The sequence below is a fragment of the Argentina anserina genome, chromosome 7 (genome assembly GCF_933775445.1).
Source record: "Argentina anserina chromosome 7, drPotAnse1.1, whole genome shotgun sequence".
In the NCBI taxonomy this organism is placed as follows: domain Eukaryota; kingdom Viridiplantae; phylum Streptophyta; class Magnoliopsida; order Rosales; family Rosaceae; genus Argentina; species Argentina anserina.
Genome location: NC_065878.1, coordinates 13,881,693 through 13,904,015, shown reverse-complemented (window position 1 = coordinate 13,904,015; position 22,323 = coordinate 13,881,693). Strand labels below are relative to the sequence as shown.

General features: G+C 38.7%; 2 protein-coding genes and 1 pseudogene across 2 annotated transcripts; all 3 read right to left on the bottom strand.

Moving 5' to 3' along the window:
- Positions 1–4,058: 4,058 nt before the first annotated feature.
- Positions 4,059–7,983, bottom strand: LOC126803614 ((+)-neomenthol dehydrogenase-like; annotated as a pseudogene).
- Positions 7,984–8,316: 333 nt separating this feature from the next.
- On the bottom strand, positions 8,317–16,424 carry LOC126802756 ((+)-neomenthol dehydrogenase-like). The gene is made up of 5 exons (XM_050530451.1): positions 14,750–16,424; positions 14,424–14,670; positions 14,163–14,240; positions 13,536–13,782; positions 8,317–8,847 (listed from the first exon to the last, which is right to left on the bottom strand). Exons 1-5 carry the CDS (start codon positions 14,767–14,769, stop codon positions 8,537–8,539), a joined length of 903 nt encoding a protein of 300 aa, XP_050386408.1. The 5' UTR covers positions 14,770–16,424; the 3' UTR covers positions 8,317–8,536.
- A 112-nt stretch (positions 16,425–16,536) lies between these two features.
- LOC126803613 (uncharacterized) lies at positions 16,537–22,031 on the bottom strand. Its single transcript, XM_050531394.1, has 9 exons — positions 21,903–22,031; positions 21,562–21,808; positions 21,314–21,391; positions 20,467–21,016; positions 19,428–19,606; positions 18,095–18,165; positions 17,764–18,010; positions 17,542–17,613; positions 16,537–17,164 (listed from the first exon to the last, which is right to left on the bottom strand). Exons 1-9 carry the CDS (start codon positions 21,920–21,922, stop codon positions 16,607–16,609), a joined length of 2,022 nt encoding a protein of 673 aa, XP_050387351.1. The 5' UTR covers positions 21,923–22,031; the 3' UTR covers positions 16,537–16,606.
- Positions 22,032–22,323: the final 292 nt, after the last annotated feature.

Sequence of the window (22,323 nt, the reverse complement as noted above, 5' to 3'; positions counted from 1 at the left end):
GACATGATATCGTCTTTTCCTTTTTCTTGTACCTTCTCCCGTTTTCATAGATTCTCAATGTTTATATCCATTTTATTCCAATTTTGTATCCTTGGGTTTGGTCAGAATCGATTTATGGTGGACTACTAGATTTTGATTTTTGATTCTCAGCAAAGTAGTATGATTTTTGACTCTTAAAAGTATTAGGGAAGCTGTAGAAGGTACCTCTTTGCTGCTTCTGCCATTGTTGATGGGAATCATGGGATTTTAGCTTTCCTTCTTTTGTAAATTTTGGATTGCTAATACCATCAATTAGGCTCTTGTTCTGTAGTTGACTTTGTTGAAAATAATTTCTATTCATAATCATAGGAGACAACTATGTTGTCATAGTTTTTTTTATTGATTATATATCATCAGTGTAATGCCATTTTTTAGTGTATTTCACATCTAGATGGGGAATCACATCTATGAACCACATCGAAACTAGGGGTGAGGCTCATTTAAGAAAGTTTATAGTGCTGCTGATGTGTAAGTTTAGCATATTTTACCACTTTATTTTTGTGATTGTTAAGTAGTCTAAGCAAATGGTCTTAGAAATAATTACTAGTACAACTGTAAACGTAGATGCATGTATCTCGTAATAAACCGAGGCACCCACACTACATTTTGACATTTGTCTCATATTCAGAATGAGCAAGACCAAGTGAACTATCTGGGATCCTTATTACTTGAAATTGAAAAAAGGCAGGTGATTCTGTCTCACTTAAAGGATGAGACTTCAGCTAAGTCCATCGTTTGAGTTGTTATCTCATTACAGTTGCTTTCAAACATCATCCTGTGTCAATGTAAAGAAATTTATCATGATATTTTGATTAGAGCTTTTTTTATAATAGGCTAAAGAGTTTCAATGCAACATATCTTGACCACAGCCTGCAGCTGCTTTATAAGCTTCAGGATCTGTGATACATCCACGAATTCATGCATTGTTTACCTGTGGAGTTGTTAATCAACACTTGAACAAAAGCTTCATTTCAAAGTTTTTTTTGCATGGACGTACTGTATTTATGTGCAAACTTATTTTCCAGTTTGATTTCCAAGGTACTTTTGTCTACAGTGAGCAGTAGACTATGACAACAATCTTCACAAGTTGAGATTAAGAGTACTATAGGGGAAATTCTGCTATACACTCTAAACGAGAATGTAATATCTTGAAAAATTCATATCTAATTTCCAATGAGTTCCCGGATATAATTAAGTTGGTCATTGTCCAATTTTATTAGCCGAGAATGAAAACGAAAGGGTTCGAAATATTAATTGTTCAGAAACGTTCAATTTGACGAGTCTAAGAGTTGACTTTTGACTCATTGGGTTTCTTAGAAAACGTCTTACATGAAAGTCTTAGAGCTCGTCGATACGAATTCGTGGACACGTGGCACACCTAAATCGGAGTTCGTATGAAGAAGTTACGAATCAAAAGGTATTTGGACATTTTTGTAAAATAGTATAAATAGGGGAATTAAAGAGAAAAATGGGGAGAAAAAGCAGAAATTCGGATCGGTAGTGTTCACCCCCGAAAAAGTCCAGAAATTCTCTCTCCCGAACAACCGACTTTGGGCTGCCGGATCTCCACCGTCCGGCCACCATAGAGCGGTGCACCGGTCACATTTAAAAGGTTGCTGCATCCCCTGTCGATTGGTGGTAGCGTTACCCGCCATCTCGCCGCCGTTTAGGAGCGGTGAAGCCCGGAAGTTCTCCCGAAAAAGCATATTTCGCCGAACTTCAACTCGTCGGATCTCCCTCCTCTGGCAACCAATCGGTACGATTCTTGACCTATTTTGAAGGTCTCCTTCCATACTACAAACTCTCCAAAAAATTTAACCCCAATCGTTGTGTGCTAGGAGAATCGAAGAAAAGAAATTCTAGGTTTTTAAATTGGGGCTTTTCGGTTCTTGTTAAATTGAAGTGTTTAGGCTCAGAATTAGACTTTGTGGTGAACTAGGAAGTTGTTAGGAATATCATTTAGATTGTGGTGGTGAAATTTGGTAGTCGTTGGTGGCGGTCAGTGAACAGTGACACCGCATGAATAGTAATGTGAACAGTGTCATAAACAGTTACGGTGATCAGTACGATGTAAACCGTAAATGTGAACAGTATTCAGTAACAATAACTGTAAAAACAGTATTTTAGTAAAACAGTACATTGGAACAGTGCTTAGTAAAACAGTAACCATGAACAGTGTTCTGTGAACTATGTTTTATGAACATTTAGTTGTACTAAATTGTCACCTGATATTTTACGTATCATTTTCTAAGCATTTTATTATGCTATTAAGTGACCGATGAAACGAGTGAGGAAACTACTTTCAGTGTCGTGAAAGTTGCACGCAGGAAATAAGGTGAGTAAACCTCACAATGATCATCATGATCGAAGTAATATTATAATTATTGAATTTAGTTGAGTTGTCACCATAGTCGTTGCATCACTAGTTTATAAAAATTATTTTAAAAATATGTTTTGGTTTAAATTACGTGAACTTGATCGTCTACGGTTCATGGGTAAGTGAAACACTATTTTAATAAATGATTTTTAAAAGGTTTTAGTAATTATGGACTATGGTGAATATGAGTAAAATCTCACAGTGACGAATCTACCCTTGCGGAGATTCATGATTACGCTAAATTTAAAAGAATCAACTATGATATGTATATGATATAGTGGATTGTGTATGTGTATAATTGGTAAAATATGTACATATATATGGTTTGCTATATTATATACTGTCGTAATTTCCGTTTGCGAATGAGTTCATTATAGCGTTGATATTTATTTATTTGAGCATGTCACTTTGATTTGTACAATATCATGTGATGATCGTTTGTACGTGATTTTAACTTGAGTTATGTTAAAACGTTTTTATGATATGTGGACCTGTCTTCAGACGTGTTGGCATGTCGGAACCTAGCATTGGCGGGGCGACAGTTACGATACAGTTAGAGCTCTAATCTGTCTATCGGGATACTAACATGAGGGGTAACAGAGGTGTACCAACGCTTATGAGTACCCATATTTTGGATATTGGGTAGCAAGTGGTTGCCCAATGTCGGGCGGCGTACTAACATGAGAGGTAACAGAGGTGTACCAGCACTCATGAGTACCCGTATTATAAATGTATTTGGGTAAACAGAGGGGTTGCCCGATTTCTCATGAGCATGCATATTTTCGGATATTATTGGACAACCAGATGGGTCGTCCAATGACTCATGAGTACATTTATAATTAAATGTTTTAAGTATTTTCTTCTATGGGTAACAGATGGGTTACCGGCTTATGAGTACCCATATTTTTGGATATTGGGTAGCAAGTGGTTGCCCAATGTCTGGCGGCGTATTACATGAGGGGTAACAGATGAGTACCAGCGCTAATGAGTACATGTATTATAAATGCATTTGGGTAAACAGAAGGGTTGCCCGATTTCTCATGGGCACGCATATTTTCAGATATTATTGGACAACCAGATGGGCCGTCCAATGACTCATGAGTACATTTATAATTAAATGTTTTCCGTATTTTCTTATGTGTTTATATGCGAGTTGTATTATTGATTTACTCATACAAGCTGCAAAGCTTACCGGGTTTGTGTTTATAATCCCGATGCACTTATTTGATGGTGTAGGGGATAGTTCAGCAGAATTAGAGGGTTTTTACTGAAGATTGTCGAAGATTTCATTCTATTGTTAGTAGTGAGGATTGAGTGAATTTTACATTTCCATTGGTTGTGTATTATTCGAGTTGACTGAGTCATGACGTGGACTCAGCTTCGATACACTGTTATGATAAGATGATTTCAATATATTTGAGATTGTTTTTGAGTTTTTATTGCTTCGAATTCAAATTTTTATCATTTGAAATTCAGGATTGTGACAGAGAAATTCTGCTGTATTTGATATACCATTATAAATGTATGCTGCAACATACTTATTTACACCAGTGATTCACTAGTATTAAAACAAAACAAAAAATCGGTACTTGGTTCCAAATTTAACTCATGATCGACAAGTGATTTTTATTTGCTATCTTTCTCAAGGACATCAGAAAATGCTAACTTCAGTCCGAACAAAGAATTGGCCAGAAGGGCCATCACTGGGCAGCAGAGCTAACCTCACAGAATTTGCAGCACCTTCTTCAACAGGCATAGGACCAGCATTGAAGTTCAAATCTGTTTTGATATATCCAGGAGAGAGAGAGTTGTAACGACCCCAAAATTTCGAGCATAAAAACTCAAAATTTCAAAGTCGTTAAACACCAAACAATCTTAACATGTCGAAATCATTTAAAATGCCACAGCGGATCATCTCTGAGTTCAAAATACAACTCAGTCAAACCGATTATTACAAACCAAATTATAATTCAACATTATAACAAATGGAAATGTATAATCCTCACAACAACCTCACAAGATAGTCACACAAAATCCTCGCTCCAGCTGGAAATAAATAACTTCAAGTTCTCTGAGCAGTCCGTCAATTTCCGCTAATCCACACCTGCGGAGTTATCCACTACACCATCGAATTGGTGTACCGGGATTGTAAACACAAACCCGGTAAGCTTTACAGCTCGTATGAGTAAAATAAAAACATAACTCGCATATCAATATATACGGAAATCCATAAATCAACAAATATAAATGCACCCATGAGTAAATGGATGGCCCATCTGGTTGTCCCGAAAATATGAAAATGAAAGTACTCATGAGCAATTGGGTAACCCCTCTGTTTACCCAAATGCATTTATAATACGGGTACAAATGAGCGCTGGTACACCTCTGTTACCCCTCACGTAGTACACCGCCGGCATTGGGCAACCTCCTCACTACCCAACGCCCGACATTGGGTAACCTCCTCGCTACCCAACGTCTGACTTCGGGCAACCTCCTCGCTACCCTAAGTCCGACTTCGGGCAACCTCCTCGCTACCCGAAGTCCGACATCGGGCAACCTCCTCGCTACCCTATGTCCGGCAGACAGACTAGAGCTCTAACTGTATCGTAACTTTCGCCCGGCCAAAGGCTAGGTTCCGACATGCCAACACGTCCGAAGACTGGTCCGAAGATATAAACACGTACAATAATCTACTCATTATTGTACAATTTCATCACATACTCAATATATAAATTCTCATCACCACAATGATCATAATTTACAAACAAAAATCTTAACAGTATATAATATAACAAACTATATATATTTGTACATATTTACCATTTATACAATATATATATAATCCGCTTTATTGTATACATGTCATATTTCTTAAACACATCCGAAGACAAAACGATTTAACAATTCTCAATGTTAAAACCATGTACAATAATCTACTCATTATTGTACAAATTAAATCATATGTTCAATATTTAATTCTCGTCATCGAAATGACCAATTCCAATGAATTCATAACAGTATATAATATAGCAAACTATATATATAAGTACTTATTTACCATTTATACGAATATATATATAATCCACTTATCATATACATGTCGTATTTCAATATTTAAACTCTTGTAAAAATCTTGAATTCACTGCAAGGGTAGATTCGTAAATATGTGAAATTTTACTCACCTTATAATCCGGCTGCGTCTTCCACACAATTGTGAAGAATCACTGCCACCCCCACCACACCAAAACCGCCAAGTACCTAATCATACCAAGATCACACTCAATATCCCTTGCAGTGTAAATAACGAATAAGGTTTTTCACCCTAAATGCCATTAAACTCGAGTTAAACCACCCAAATGTACTTAACTGAATACATTAACGTCATTAGGTTAGGAAGTGAATCGACTGAGTATCTAAACCGCTCACTGACCATAAAAATTTAAACTCCGTAATGCTACTGTTTTCGTAATAATCACTCAATCGCGATGAGTGCATGATAAATGGAGTTCGAATTATTCTCATGGCACTACTAAGACTTGATACACTTGTGATGACACATCGCTGCCTAAAATTACACATCCTAAGTATTTCACAACAACTACCCGTCAACAATGTAAAAAAAATAACTATTGGTACCTTAGGCAACAACATCTTGATCAGAACTGCCATTACAAACTGCACCCTCATTTCTACCATACAAGGCTCAATCTCCAGGGACGCACTGCTTAGCCAAAATGACATGCACATTCGGATCAAGTCCACCACAGCTCAAATGCACCGCCCAGCCATAGTGAGGTTGAATTGGATTGCTTCACTGCCATTGGAAGTTGTATTGAGAGGGGGAGGACATCATAGACCCACTGCCACGTTGAGGAAGGCCGGGAATCAAGTCGGATGGGTGCCATAATCACAGAAACACCCTGCAGCAAACAAACCGATTCCAAGGAAGCATCCATTCTTCCGAGCCTCGATTCTCTCCATCCGACATGAAAGGGTGCAAGCCACCAACACAGCAAGTATCGCACGATGGTGAAGAGGAGAACTTGACCGGTGGAGGAGCTTGAATCGCCGGAAATGAAACCGGGTCGAAACCGGGTCATCGGGTCACTGTCAAGCCTTCGGTTCGCACCACCTGATGCGGAGCGATACCAACCATCACCACGAGGCATGGCGCACAGATGAGGCGAGACGATCTGGGTTGGTCGCGCGGTCGGGGGACGACAGACGGCACCAGAAATCTCGGGTCGGGTTGGCTCGGGTCCGGGTCGGGTCAGTCTTCAGACTTTGACTCTGAAGGAGGCGCGCGCGAGGAGAAGAAGAGGAACAAAGTGAGTTTAGCAATTAATGAAACCCTAACAGGAAAGTTTCTATTTATACATCCCCATTTTCGGAACTCAAACTTCCCTTGAACGTAACTTCCTCATGCGATCTTCAAATAATGCATACTGTGTGTCTACGAACTCGTATCGACGAGCTCTACAACTTTCGTGAATGAAGTTTTTGCAACCGAGCGACGGAATAAAAGTCGATTTTTTACGTCGCAGAAACGTAACGTTTTTCTAATTAAACGTTTCGATAACGTTTCCGTTTTCGATTTACCGCTTCGCTAACAAACAAAATTCGTTTAATTGAATTTCACAAATTTATAAACTTAAAAATTATCCAATACTCGTTCCGAAAAATCGGGGTAGCTCTTAGCTAGAATCCTTCTATATGCATTTAGTGATGCTTTTGCAAGTGTGTAGCCTGACATAGAAGAAGGCCAACCCTTGCTTTCAAGTGTACCCTCCTTGTAGTCCTTAAGAAACTCTGTCAACACTTCATCAATTCTCGCTTCATTTAGGTTCTCGACATCAGTGTATATTCCTTTAACTATATCACTTGGTATGTACTTTAACTTCCCCATAGACGATGAAACATTAACAATTTTTGGTGAATTAGATAGTTTGAGGAGAGGAATAAGTGCCTCCGATGTTCTTTTAGCTCCGTAGTAATTGATCTGGAAGCACTCTTCTGTTAACTCATATGTTTCCGTGACCAGCTTTTGCCAATCAATTTGTTCTCAGGCTGCAACTGCAGCTTTATCACCATCAGCATCGATTATTGATCCACCAATACCTGCATTGTTCACCTGTTGCATGCCAGAGTTTAACTCTATTATAATCCTTTATAGTTAACCATGCAACATGTTAGCCAGTCATATTCTAGCAGTCCCCATTCTCCAATTAAGCTTTCATCTATGTGCTAATGAGCTTTGAACTACTAATGAATTTGAACCTCATTTTCAAAAATGATAAAAAAAATTTAGATAAAATGAGCTTTGACCATACCAGGATATCAAGCTTCCCAAACTCGGTTTTGATAAATTGGGCTAAAGAAGCAATGCTCGCGGGGTCAGCCACATTAAGTTGATGAAAAACCACTTGTCCTGAAAAACCAGACTCCTTCAATTTCTCAACAGCTTCAAGGCCCCTCTTCTCATCTCTAGCAGTTAACACCACAGTGATTCCATTTGAGGCCAACTTCCTCACAGTTTCGAATCCAATTCCATAAGAAGCAATTTCAGAACAAGATCGAAATTATCAAGGTGTAAGCTGAAATAAATCAAAGAATAGTAGATACCTCTTGATTGCGTCTGCATCGATTGCCATGGTTTACAAGATGTAGTCGAAAGTATGCTTCTGTATTTTGAGATGTTATATTACAGTTACGGGTTTGAGATTTATATATAGGCCATGGAAGTACGTAGTGTTTGAGTCTGACTTGCATGGATGGTAATAAACATATTTTAGAAAGTATTATACAAAAGAGGAAAAATGACGATTGTCTTGTACAGAACTAGTTCCAGAAGATTGTAACATTTTTCTTAAAATAAAAAAAACATATAGTTCAAGAAGATGAGATCACAGCATGCCATCTATTTCTTTAGGAAAAAAGAAGACAAAATGAGATTCGCCACCCACGGCTTCAGTGCGACTTTCAAGTTTACATAGGTGATAATGAAATACGTCATAACAAGAACTATTGAACCAAAGTGATACTTAACTGGTTCTTCTCTTACAGCATACTATGCAAGTGATTTACTATATATTATTAAGAATCACTTGCACCAATGTTCGATTAGAGACTTCGAACTTCATACCGAAAAAAGAATTGGCCTGTCGGGCCATCATTAGGTAGCAATGCTAAATTCACCACACTTGCAGCACCTTCATCAACTGACAAGAAACCAGTACTGAAGTTTATATCAGTTTTGACATAGCCGGGGCAAACAGAATTGATGCGAAAACCAGGGTACTTCTTGGCTAGAATCCTTGTATATGCATTCATTGCAGCTTTTGAGACTGTATATCCTGACCCCATAGAAGGCCAACCTTTGGTTTCAAGTAAACCCTCCTTGTGGTCGTTTAGGAATTCTGTCAATATCATGTGTTATAACTAGTGCAAGAAAGAACACAGATTTACGTGGTTCACTAACGATGTGTTAGCTACGTCCACGGACAGAAGAAGAACAGTTTTATTATGTTGAGGAAAAATACAGAACGGCTCGTATACAACACACAATAGGTTGTTTATATACAACCCTAAACCCGATATACTAGTCCTAATAGGAAACCATAACCTAGTATAACCCGATATACTAGTCCTAATAGGAAACCATAACCTAGTATAACCCGATATACAGATAAGCCGCCAGAACAGATTGGATGATTCAAGGCATATATTAAAAAATCTCCACCTTGACTTGAATCCTCTCACAAATAACAGATGTACCAGATGCACCATAGTGATGCCAGATGTACAGAAAACTCTTTCTTCCTCAGATTTCGCCCCCAAAGGGCAACTAACAGCTTGTAACATTTAGCAATTCCAAACAATGTTGGAACTTGCTGTGTGGAACCGACTTGGTGAACATATCAGCGGGATTGTCAGCAGTGCCCACCTTCTTCACCTTAATTCTGCTCTCATCTCTCAGAAAATGATACCTGACATCAATGTGCTTAGTCCTCTCATGATGAACTTGATCCTTAGCTAAACATATTGCACTCAAACTATCGCAATATACTATAGCCTGATCATGATGCAAACCAAGACTACTGACCAGTCCCCTCAACCATATGCCTTCCTTTGCAGCGGCTGTCAGAGCCATGTACTCTGCTTCAGTAGTAGACAAAGTCACTGTAGGCTGCAAAGTAGCTTTCCAGCTAACCACAGAGCCACCAAGAGTAAAGACATAACCAGTCATAGATCTCCTAGTGTCAACATCTCCAGCATAATCGCTATCTGAATAGCCTGTTACCAAACAGTTTGTATCACCTCCATAAATGAGACCAACATCAGACGTACCTTTGAGATACCGGAAAATTCTCTTCACAGCCTGCCAATGCTCCTTTCCAGGATCACCCATAAATCTGCTGACAACACTAACAGCATGTGCAAGATCAGGCCTAGTGCAAACCATAGCATACATCAAGCTTCCTACTGCACTAGCATAAGGAACTCGAGACATGTATTCCTTCTCCTCAGCAGATTTAGGTGCAAACGCAGTAGACAGATGAATATTTGCAGCACTTGGAGTATCTAAAGATCTGGATGTAGACATACCAAACCTGGATAATATTTTCTGGATGTAGCCTTTCTGTGATAAGAAAAGCTTCTTCTGACTTCTATCCCTGTAAATCTCCATTCCCAAAATTTTTCGAGCTGCTCCCAAATCCTTCATCTCAAACTCTGCACTGAGGAGACCCTTCAACTTCTGAATATCAGACTTGTCTTTTGCAGCTATCAGCATATCATCTACATACAGGACCAGATAAATGAGGGAACCATTTGTTAACTTGTTGTAGTAGACACAACAATCATACGGACTCCTGATGTAGCCGATCTCTATCATATAGCTATCAAACCTCTTGTACCACTGTCTAGGGGACTGCTTTAGTCCATACAAGGACTTCTTCAACTTGCAAACATAGTCTTCCTTTCTGGGAACTTGAAAACCATCTGGCTGAGTCATGTAAATCTCTTCTTCCAATTCTCCATGTAAGAACGCTGTCTTCACATCTAGTTGCTCAAGCTCCAGATTCTGATGTGCAACTATGGCTAGTAGCACCCTGATAGAAGTATGTCTGACCACAGGTGAGAAAATCTCATTGTAGTCAACTCCCTCTTTCTGATGGAACCCTCTTGCAACTACTCGAGCTTTATACTTGATGCCCTCAGCAGGTGACAACCCTTCTTTTTTCTTGAAAATCCATTTGCAAGTAATAACCTTTCTCCCCTGATCAGGTCGTTTGGTCAATTCCCAAGTCTGATTTTTCTGAAGTGATTCCATTTCATCTCCCATTGCAGCAAGCCATTGAGCTGACTCTGTACTTGTAACTGCTTCCTTGTAGGTGGACGGCTCATGAGGATCCACCTCTTCAGCAACCTGTAGTGCATAAGCCAACATGTCCTCAAAACCATACCTTGTAGGTGGTTTCCCAAAGTTTGGTCTCCTAGATCGCTCATGAGTCAAACTATGCTGATTAGCAACCATTTGTTCTGATTCTGAATGTAGGTGTTGATCTTCTTGTTGTGGTTCACTCACATCTTCAGCGACTTGTTGCTCCACCTGTTTCTCAACACTACAATTTTCTGATACAACCACAGACTTCATAGTAAGGTTAAACATAGAATTTTCATCAAATACTACATTCCTACTCAGTATAACCCTCCTTTCAGATGGAGACCAGATTCTGAAACCTTTAACCCCATCTCCATAGCCTACAAACACTCCTTTTTTAGCTCTTGGTTCTAACTTACCCTCACTTACATGATAGTAAGCAGAGCACCCAAAAACCCTCAGATTGGAGTAATCAGCAGACTTACCAGACCACATCTCATAAGGTGTTTTGAGATGTATACCTGTGTGTGGTCCACGATTTATCAGATAACAAGCAATATTCACCGCTTCTGCCCAGAACCTTCTTTCTAATCCAGCATTAGAGAGCATGCACCTAGCTCTCTCCAGAAGTGTCTGATTCATACGTTCTGCTACACCATTTTGCTGTGGTGTATTCCGGACTGTATGGTGCCTTGCAATACCTTCAGTCTTGCAGAAATCATCAAATTCAGCAGAACAGAATTCCAGACCATTATCAGTTCGCAGCCTCTTGATCTTCTTCCCTGTTTGATTTTCAACTAATGCCTTCCACTGCTTGAAATTCTTGAAAGCGTCACTTTTATGCTTCATCATGAACACCCAAGTCATTCTTGAGTAGTCATCAATCATAGACACAAAATATCTGTGACCTCCCAAAGAGTCAACGCGAGAGGGACCCTAACAATCAGAATGGATATAATCAAGCGTGCCTTTAGTTCTATGAATCGCTTTAGGAAATTTTCTGCGATGTAGCTTCCCAAAGATACAATGTTCACAGAAACTAAAATCCTTGACCTTGTGGCCACCAAGAAGATCATTCTTTGACAGAATTTGCATCCCTCTTTCACTCATATGACCAAGCCTCATGTGCCATAGCTTGGTCATATCATCCTTGTGAACCTCTGATGATGCAACAGCAGCCGAGCCTGACAGCGTTGAACCTTGCAGAATATATAAAGTACCTCGCTTGACACCTTTCAGAACCACATTGGTACCTTTGTAGACATTTAAAATTCCACATGAGCCTTTGTACTTGAAACCTTTGCTATCTAGAAGACCCAAAGAAATCAGGTTTTTCGTCATGTGTGGAGCATGCCTAACATCATTCAATGTACAGAATTTACCATCATGTGTCCGTATTTTTATTGAGCCAATTCCAACCACCTTACTTGCAGAACTGTTTGCCATAGAAATATTGCCTCCATCTATCTGCTCATAGGTTGAAAACCACTCTCTGCGTGGACATATATGATAAGACGCCCCGGTATCCAAAATCCACACATCCCTGTGATGTATGTGTGCATCTGCAACCAAGGCCAGATCTTCTTCCGAAGTGGTGTCAACTTCTGCTACAACAGCAGTACCTGATGCTTTCTCAGACTGCTTCTTCTTCTTTGGACATTCGTTTTTCCAATGTCCCTTCTCTTTACAGTAGTTACAGACATCATTGGATTTGGAACCCTTTGAAACTGGATTCTTATATTTCTTCTTCCCCGAACCTTTATGTCCCAAACTTCCACTGGCTACCAACCCTGCAGCCTGACTGTCCGAACTAGTACCGGTCGCCTTATGGCGCATATCTCTAGTATGTAAAGATGATCTAACATCCTCCAGAGTCAGAGTATCTCTCCCACCAATAAAAGAATCCACAAAATTCTCATACGACGAAGGTAGAGATACCAACAGAATTAGAGCAGCATCCTCATCATCAACTTTAACATCGATATTACGCAACTCTAATAGAACAGTGTTTAACTGATCTAAGTGATCTCTTAGAGATGTACCTTCTTCCATACGCAGACCGAACAGACGTCGCTTTAGAAGCAACTTGTTGGTTAAAGACTTCGTCATGTATAGACTCTTAAGCTTCAACCACAGACCAGCCGCAGATTCCTCCTCTGCGACTTCGGTGATTATATCATCTGCAAGGCACAACAGAATTGTCGAGTGTGCCTTCTCCTCCAGACTGGCCATCTCAGCGATTTCTTGATCCTCTGACTTCTTAACCAGCGGCGCCCACATCCCTTGTTGTTTTAACAAGGCTCGCATCTTGATCTGCCATAAACTGAAGCTGTTCCTCCCTGTGAATTTATCAATCTTCACATTCAAACCAGACATCTTTCTTGGCGGAAATCACAACCAGGCCAGATAAATCTGGCTCTGATACCAATTTGTTATAACTAGTGCAAGAAAGAACACAGATTTACGTGGTTCACTAACGATGTGTTAGCTACGTCCACGGACAGAAGAAGAACAGTTTTATTATGTTGAGGAAAAATACAGAACGGCTCGTATACAACACACAATAGGTTGTTTATATACAACCCTAAACCCGATATACTAGTCCTAATAGGAAACCATAACCTAGTATAACCCGATATACTAGTCCTAATAGGAAACCATAACCTAGTATAACCCGATATACAGATAAGCCGCCAGAACAGATTGGATGATTCAAGGCATATATTAACATCATGTCTACGCTCTCTTCGCTTAGATTGTCGACATCAGTACTAAGAATTCCTTTCACCCGATCACTTGGTATGTTCTCCAGCTTTCCCATAGAGGATGAAACATTAACAATTCTTGGTGAATTAGATAGCTGGAGAAGTGGAATAAGTGCATCAGCTGTTCTCTTGGCACCATAATAATTAATTTGCAAGCATTCTTCTGTTAACTCATAAGTTTCAGTTACCACCCTTTTGAAATCATTAAGTGCCGTTTCCTGCATGAACCAATATGGAAATAAATTATTTCTTTACTGTCTCATGAACTCTCAGAAGGCAAACTTTGTCAAAGCTGTTGTAAATAGGCATATGATCAACCCAAAAAGACCGACCTGTCGCCAAACCAAAGACTAAACTACAACTTTCACAGGTACATTCAACTAATGAAGCATCTAGTTAGTCAGTTGCTAACTTTTTTTTTCTTTGAAAATTTGTCAGTTGCTAACTTATTATCAATAGAATTGTGCTAGAAACGAAACAGATGAACCTGAAACAGAAGCTAAGAGCAACATAGTTAACTAAACATTGCTTCATCGAAGGTTCCCCTTCTAGTGTAGTGGAACAACAAAGAGATAAGTGAATAGTATTGACTTAATACCCGTTTAGCGCCAGATGCAATTAGAGCTCTGAAACCATCAGCATCGACTATAGCTCCAAAAATCCCAGCATTGTTCACCTGTCAAAGTTGAAAAATTAAAACATTTTATGTTCGTTTACTAACAAAGGAAAACATGTGGTACACACCACCACTCAATCTAATACATCAATTTACGTGCTACTATTGGAGAAAGGTGATATGATGAGCTCAACTTCAAATACATAAACTTTTCAATTCAAAGAGGTTTGATCGTATATATACCAAAATATCGAGCTTTCCAAACTGTGTTTTGATGAATTGTGCCAGAGAAGCAATGCTAGCAGGGTCAGCCACATCAAGTTGGTGAAAAACCACTTGGCCTGAGAGGCCAGATACGTGAAGTTTCCCAACAGCTTCAAGACCCCTCTTCTCATCTCTGGCAGTTAAGACCACAGTGATTCCCTTTGAGGCCAACTGCCTTACGGTTTCGAATCCGATCCCTTTGTTTGATCCTGTCACAACTGCATACCTGGAAGAACAAGAACCAAACTCACAAAAGAGATAAACAGAAGAAACTTACAGTTGTGTGTTAGTAGTAGTATTACTACCTCTTAGTTGATTCTGCCATGGTTGATGAAATGGGGAGTGACTATTGTTGTCTTTCAGATTTGGGAGAGCTGAAGTCTGGAAGAAAATGACGATTTGCTTGTTTGAACTGTCACTACTGTGTGACAAAACTTTGTGGTACGTGGATATTATATTCTTGTAGTACGTGGATATGGAAACGAGGAACGAAATATTATCTTTGACAAAACTTGAATCATTATTGTGGTGACGCAAATGCCTACGTTAATCTGAAAATTTCTGTGATGGAAATTTGGACTCTTATGAATGAACTCTTGACTCCATGGAGTTCAAACCTTGAAATCGTAGTACCCAAATTTGAGGAAAGCTTGAGATTCAATATTTGATTATTTTCTTATCCTTGCTTAGTTTCTAACTTCATGGATGGTTATCCTTGTCCCCTTTCCAAAGCTTGGGTTGCATTACCCCCGAAGCTGTGATCATGAACTGCGTCTCTCAAGCAGACTTTAAAAGTTCTCAATGAGCACTCTATTTAAACTTGTAATGTCTTTTACTCCTGGTCTGGAAGAACCAACATTTCTATTGTAGAGAAAAGATGGTCTAAATACCACAGCAGGTCTTCATGAGGATTCAAAACAAAAACTATATCAAAACTCAGGTCTTACACCAATGTGCAGTTTGGTGAGCAGAAGTTTGGTGGTAGAGTACGATTGTTTCATGTGCATCTCTAATGAAACTTAATATGAATGATCGCATGCATCAATAACATTACTAACATCATGATATCTGTATTTCAATCTTAGTATGTAAACTTTGAGTGACACTGGTTTGTCAATTTGATTAACTCAGATGATTGGGATCCAACCAATGTAAAATCAAAGGGTTTAGGCTGTGGATGGATTTGTTTCCAATTGCTTTCAAAGATGTTTGTGATGGATGACATTTAACTTGGAGTAAGCTTTTTTTTTTTTTTTAAACCCACTTGGAGAAAGCTTTCGAATCTTAAACATAGCTATTACAAAGATTTGTAGAAAGTTTACTTCCTGTTCAGTTGAAGAAAATCAAGAGCTTACGGGATATTAATGACTCAACTAATGCATACTAAAGATGCAGGTTTGATGCACAGGGAAGCGGAAATAATGGCCTTCATAATAAAGATTTTCACCTTGTAGTTTTCCGATCTGATAGCTGATTCCAAACACTTTCATATCCTTGCCACTGAATAGTGGTACATGATTCTTCAACAATGTTCAACAACCATGTTTTACTGAATAGAAACCCCAGAGAGTGCTTTAACAGATAATTCACCAATCTCGTCAAACTGCTAGACCACTTCATCACTCCTACTCCTTGAGATAGTAAAATAAAGATGATTAAGGACTCACTCCATGTTAGAGGCAGGTGTTTTGAATTAATGCAGCATTCCAATCGAATTCTGCAAAAGCATAAAGTCCCCTCACTCGTCAGTCTTGTGTGAGAAACACGGCTCACCATTTTGTTCATCACTATTCCATTCTACTCCCAAATTCACAATAGTTGCATGTTGCATCATTTATGGGATCAAGAAGGAATTAGGACACCAATCTCCAAGGGGCTATGCAACTTAAAACATACCCCATAGCTGATTCACTGGATTGTAATGAGAATAGTGCTTCCAAATTCAATCAGTTACAGCTGACAGGGATTTGCATAACTCCATCTTTGTTTAAAGACATGATACTTTAAACCGGAAAAAGAATTGGCCTGTAGGGCCATTATCAGGCAGCAATGCTAAATTCACCACACTTGCAGCACCTTCTCCAAGATGGATTGTAATGAGAATAGTGCTTCCAAATTCAATCAGTTACAGCTGACAGGGATTTGCATAACTCCATCTTTGTTTAAAGACATGATACTTTAAACCGGAAAAAGAATTGGCCTGTAGGGCCATTATCAGGCAGCAATGCTAAATTCACCACACTTGCAGCACCTTCTCCAACAGTCATGAAGCCGTTATTGAAGTTTATATCTGTTTTGACATAGCCAGGACAGACAGAGTTAACACGAAAACCAGGATACTTCTTGGCTAGAATCCTTGTATATGCATTTATAGCTGCTTTTGAGACTGTATAGCCCGACATCAGAGAAGGCCAACCCTTGTTTTCAAGTAAACCCTCTCTGAGGTCGTTTAAAAAGTCCGTCAATACTTGATCTACACTATCTTCGCTTAGGTTTTCAACGTCAGCACTAAGAACTCCTTTCACCCTATCACTTGGTATTTTCTTTAACTTCCCCATTGAGGATGAAACATTAACAACTCTTGGTGAATCAGCGAGCTGGAGGAGTGGAATAAGTGCTTCAGCTGTTCTCTTAGCACCATAATAATTCACTTGCAAGCATTCTTCTGTTAACTCGTAAGTGTCGGTCAAGAACTTTGTCCAATCATTCTGACCTCCTTCCTGCATGCATTAGTAGGAAAAAATAAAAATAACTTAACCTTTTATAGTCCCTCAAACTTAGCAGCAGCAGCTCCAGTATCACAAACTATGGAGGACGATGAACTTTGTAAAGATAGCTTTTCATTAATATATGAAGGCATGGTATAAACTCAAAAAATATCTTTGGCTAATTAAACACCAAACTCATTTGCCCCAATTAGGACACTGAACTAGTGAAGCATTTAGTTGTAGATAGTACTATGGCAATACTATAGCAGTGTAAGATACTGTACTGATAAATGAAACAAATGAAACCAAATAGAAGCTTAGAGCAACATAATTAACCCAGATATCGCTTTATCAAGTGGAATACAAAGCAGTAAGTTAAAAAGACTTACAACACCACATTCAGATGCAGCTCTAAAACGATCAGCATCAATTATACCTCCAACAATCCCTGCATTGTTCACCTGACAAAGTTGAACAACATTTCTGTTATAACAAACCATGGTTCATGTCAATCTCTTAATTTATCAGTCCTCAAAATGGTAGTGTTCATGAGCATTATTCCAAAGGGCATGCATTAAGTTTTAAACAAATGAGCTTTGATCGATTCATACCAAAATATCAAGTTTCCCGAACTGGGTCTTGATGAAATGTGCCAGAGAAGCAATACTAGCAGGGTCAGCCACATCCAGTTGGTGAAAGACCACCTGGCCTGAGAGTCCAGACTCTTTGAGTTTCTCAACAGCTTCAAGACCTTTCTTTTCATCTCTAGCAGTTAAGACCACAGTGGTTCCATTTGAGGCCAACTGCTTTACAGTTTCGAATCCGATCCCTTTGTTTGATCCTGTCACAACTGCACACCTGTGAAAGACAAGAAGCAAGTTCAGAATGAGAGAAGAAAACAATGAAGCTATGACAGATGTGTACTTGTAGTAGTGTAACTACCTCTTGGTTAATTCTGCCATGATGATCAGATGGGAAGGGAACATGAACGACAATGAAGATTTGCATGAAAACTAATTACCGAGGAATCAAGGAAGATTACCGACCCAAAATCCACCCATCACTAAGCTCTCCTCTCTGCTGCTGGTGCTGCTTAAACCCAATACACCTCCTTTAATTGTTTTCTGAGTGGAGAGACCGAGAGAAGAGAATTTGGAGCTGTGGCCTGTGGGGTGCGGCTGTCAAGTGGGTTTCAAAGGTTGGATAAGAATCAAATATGAAATTGTTTTTACTTGTATATGGATTTTTTTTACTTTTCGTAAATGGTTAACGTCCGTTAAAGTATATAATAGGAGAAATTTGTACCCAAAAAAAGTATATAATAGGAGAAATCCAATATGGGCTATCGTTGGCCTAAACATGAAAGTTCGAAATCAAAAGCGCATTCCTTACTAGAAAATGTGTCACGATTACAGTCACGTGAGACATAGACAATGAACTATAAGCACCCAAATATACATGTGTATTCTTAAAAATGATTAAATATTTTTGACACACAAATAACGCTATAAAAATAAGAATATTAGTAGATATCCGAATTAGAACTTTCTCTCTTAGTCTCTCTTTTGGCGTAGAGATTGAGAGAACTCTTTGTTATAATACTTCTGCACTTTATGCCATTTTGTCATAAACAAAATGTCCTTATATAATATCATGAATGATGCCATAAAACAATTTTATTTGAAATACTAGATTTACAGTATATGCACAATACTGAAACAATTAATATACTCAAAAGGTCAAAAGGGTCACCAGCATTGACGCTCATTTCTGTTTTGACAAACCCGGGGCAGACACAATTGACGCCTAAGTTTGTGTACTTCTTGGCCACAATGATCTAGTGTATGCATTCAAGCTGCTTTTGAGGCTACATATGCAGAGTGAAACTAGAGCAGTTCACTGGAGAACACACTATCTTCAGACCTTGTCTGAGAGGACTCATGATTCAATAACTTCAGCTTCTCACATTGCTGATAATGAAACAATGTACTAAAGGTGCTTATATTACCCTGTACATGCCATGCCTGCAGCAGCAGAGGCTTTGAGAGCTTCCATCAGGGTCTACAATGGTTCCACCAATCCCTGCATTGTTTTACCTATGGCATGAACATTCAATGCATCTCTGTTGAATGAGCACTGATATATATAGTTACTTCGAATTCATAAAAACTAATCTTGCTTTGTCACGAACATATATATCCTCATTTATAGGCTATGCTCATATAATCTTAGCATGACAAAGAGATGTACAAGTGTATCACATATGGAATCATACCAAGATATAGAGTTTCCCGAATTGCGATTTGACAAAATCAACAAGGGAAGCAATGCTATTAGGGTCTGTTACATCCAGCTGATGATAAACCACAAGGTCTGAGAAGCCATAATCTTTCAGCTTTTCAATAGCTTCATGACCTCTCTTCTCATCTAAAGCAGTTAACACAACCTTGACCCCTTTTATTTTTTGAAGCCAATAGCTTAATTGTTTCAAATCCAATCCCTTGATTTGAACCCGTAGCGACTGCATAACTTATTATCGAAAAGATCATCAACATGCAGTTAACAAAAACATATGAGGATTGTTATGGGAAAGAGTCTTACAGATATTTAACTGAAAATTGCAAAGTAGCTTCTGTTACCTGTTATCTCCTTCTGTCATTGTTGATGTGTTTCAGCCTTCTTTTCTGGTTTTTGTATCCTATAAGAATGAGTGCTATACTGCAATCCATACAGGTGACTAGATGACTGATCAATGTGCCATTTCATAGATTTTTTTTTCCGACACTGCCATTTTATAGATTTGGGTGTGGCAAGTTTATGAGATTCCATCACAATTATTGAAGTTATGACTTATGAGTTATGACCATGAAAAAGAGTTTTGAAACTAAAAAAAGAAAATCCTCATAAGTTCCTAGTCAAACTCTGAAGTTATTAATCTGGACTTATGTTCATATAAGAACCTCAATACCAAGTTTCAATAGGCCACATAAGCTTCACTTCAAAGTCTTATTGCAGGATCATTGGAAAAAGAAAAAAAAGGTTTATTTGCAGGGACTACTTATATGTAGAAGTTATTGCACGGTAAAATGCTATCAACAGAATGATTGGCAATGAAAATAATAATCATGAGTTCATATATCATATTTATCAAGCTATACAGGTAAAGAGAATCTATATTTGATATCAATAGACTAACGTAAGTTACAACACACTTAAAAAACCAGAGATTCATTTGAATATATATGAATGGTGCTTGTGACAAGTCACAATTATTTGCATATGAATCAATCTTCTCCTAGGACATCAGCAAGTGCTAACTTCAGACTGAACAAAGAATTTGCCGGAAGGGCCATCACCGGGCAGCAGTGCTAACCTCACAGAATGTGAAGCACCTTCTTCAACAGACACAACTCCGGCATTGAAGTTTATATCTGTTTTAACAAAACCAGGGCAGAGAGAGTTGACGCGAAAACCAGGATATTTCTTGGCTAGTATCCTGGTATATGCATTCATTGCTGCTTTTGACACTGTATAGGCTGAAATCAAAGAAGGCCAACCCTTGGTTTCACGTAAACCATCCTTGAAGTCGCTTAGAAACTCTGTCAAAACTTCATCTACACTCTCTTCAAAAAGGTTTTCGACATCAGCACTAAGAACTCCTTTCACCCAATCACTTGGTATGTTCTTCAACTTCCCTGTCGACGATGTAACATTAACAATTCTTGGTGAATCAGATAGCTGGAGGAGTGGAATAAGTGCTTCAGCTGTTCTTTTACCACCATAATAATTGATTTGCACGCATTCTTGTGTCAACTCATAAGTTTCAGTAAACAACTTGTTGAAATCAACACTCTCTCCCGAGTCCTAAATGAACAGAGAAGGAAAACAGTTATTTCTTTACGTTCTATACGGACCTTAGGCCATGAATACATTAAACTAAGAAGAATCTAGTTGGCAATGGATATTAATTGAATTTTGTAATATGCTGCCGGGAAATGAAACAGATGAACCGCAAAAAAAATGGCAAAGTTAACTTTGGTTTCTAAGTGTTGCTTCAGTGCGTAAACTATAGCTCCGTAGAGTCTCATTGCTTCATTGTGTAGTAATATTGGAACAATAAAGAACTAATTATTGCAACTTTAAATTAAAATTACTACTTACATCTGCAGCACCAGATGCAACTGCAGCTTTAAAACCATCAACATCAACTATAGCTCCCATAGTCCCAGCATTGTTCACCTGCAAAGTTCAACAATCAGAACTCTTATGTTATTTTACCAACAAAGGAAAACAAAGCATTCACTCAGTTGAAAACATCTAGGTGCTACTATATATTGAGAAAGGTAGTATTGAACTATTAATGAGCTCAACACCAAACTTTTTGATAAACGAGGTTCAATCAGTCATACCAAAATATCAAGTTTCCCAAACTCAATTTTTATGAATTCTGCCAGAGAAGCAATACTAGCAGGGTCAGCCACATCAAGTTGATGAAAAACTACTTGGCTTGAGAGGCCAGACTGTTTAAGTTTCTCAACAGCTTTAAGACCCCTCTCCTCATCTCTGGCAGTTAAGACCACAGTGATTCCCTTTGAGGCCAACTGCCTTACTGTTTCGAATCCGACCCCTTTGTTTGATCCTGTCACAACTGCGTACCTGGAACAACACAAGAAGCAATGCAAGTTCAAGTTCAGATAGAGAGAAGAAAATGATGATCGCTAGTACAGGTGTCTAGTAGTGGTATTACTACCTGTTAGTTGATTCTGCCATGGATGTTTACAGACTTCTGTTCTCTTTGAGGTTTGGCACAACTGAAATCTGGAAGTTACTCTTCCTTAAAATTAAGCTATGAAGAAAATGGCAATTTGCTTGTTTGTACAATGGAACACCTTCTTCAAGTTATATATATGCTTCGATAAGTAGTCTTGTAGCAAGTTGGTTCATTGTTGTGGTGACGCAAATGCATACGCTGATCTGGAACTTTGAATAGAAAATTCGTCTACGAAGAAATATAAAACAAATGGATTGCCTTTTTTGACTCCATGAGAATTTGGATTCTCATAACTTAAAGGAAACGATTTTATTCACCTTCCGTTTTTTGGTATTTGCACACCGACCATTGTGCATTTGACACGTGGTTCCCACTACTAGATTATTCTACACGTTTTCCT

What these genes read in the sequence shown, in the direction of transcription:
- LOC126802756 (XM_050530451.1), bottom strand. Translation starts at nt 14,769, where the DNA reads ATGGCAGAATCAACTAAGAG. An exon ending in TTGCATCTGGCGCTAAACGG is followed by an intron (nt 13,783 to 14,162) that starts GTATTAAGTCAA and finishes TGGTTCATGCAG; the next exon opens with GAAACGGCACTTAATGATTT. An exon ending in TCTAAGCGAAGAGAGCGTAG is followed by an intron (nt 8,848 to 13,535) that starts ACATGATGTTAA and finishes ACTAGTTATAAC; the next exon opens with ACATGATATTGACAGAATTC.
- LOC126803613 (XM_050531394.1), bottom strand. Translation starts at nt 21,922, where the DNA reads ATGGCAGAATCAACTAACAG. An exon ending in ATGGCAGAATCAACTAACAG is followed by an intron (nt 21,809 to 21,902) that starts GTAGTAATACCA and finishes GTGTTGTTCCAG; the next exon opens with GTACGCAGTTGTGACAGGAT. An exon ending in CTGCATCTGAATGTGGTGTT is followed by an intron (nt 17,165 to 17,541) that starts GTAAGTCTTTTT and finishes TAATGCATGCAG; the next exon opens with GAAGGAGGTCAGAATGATTG.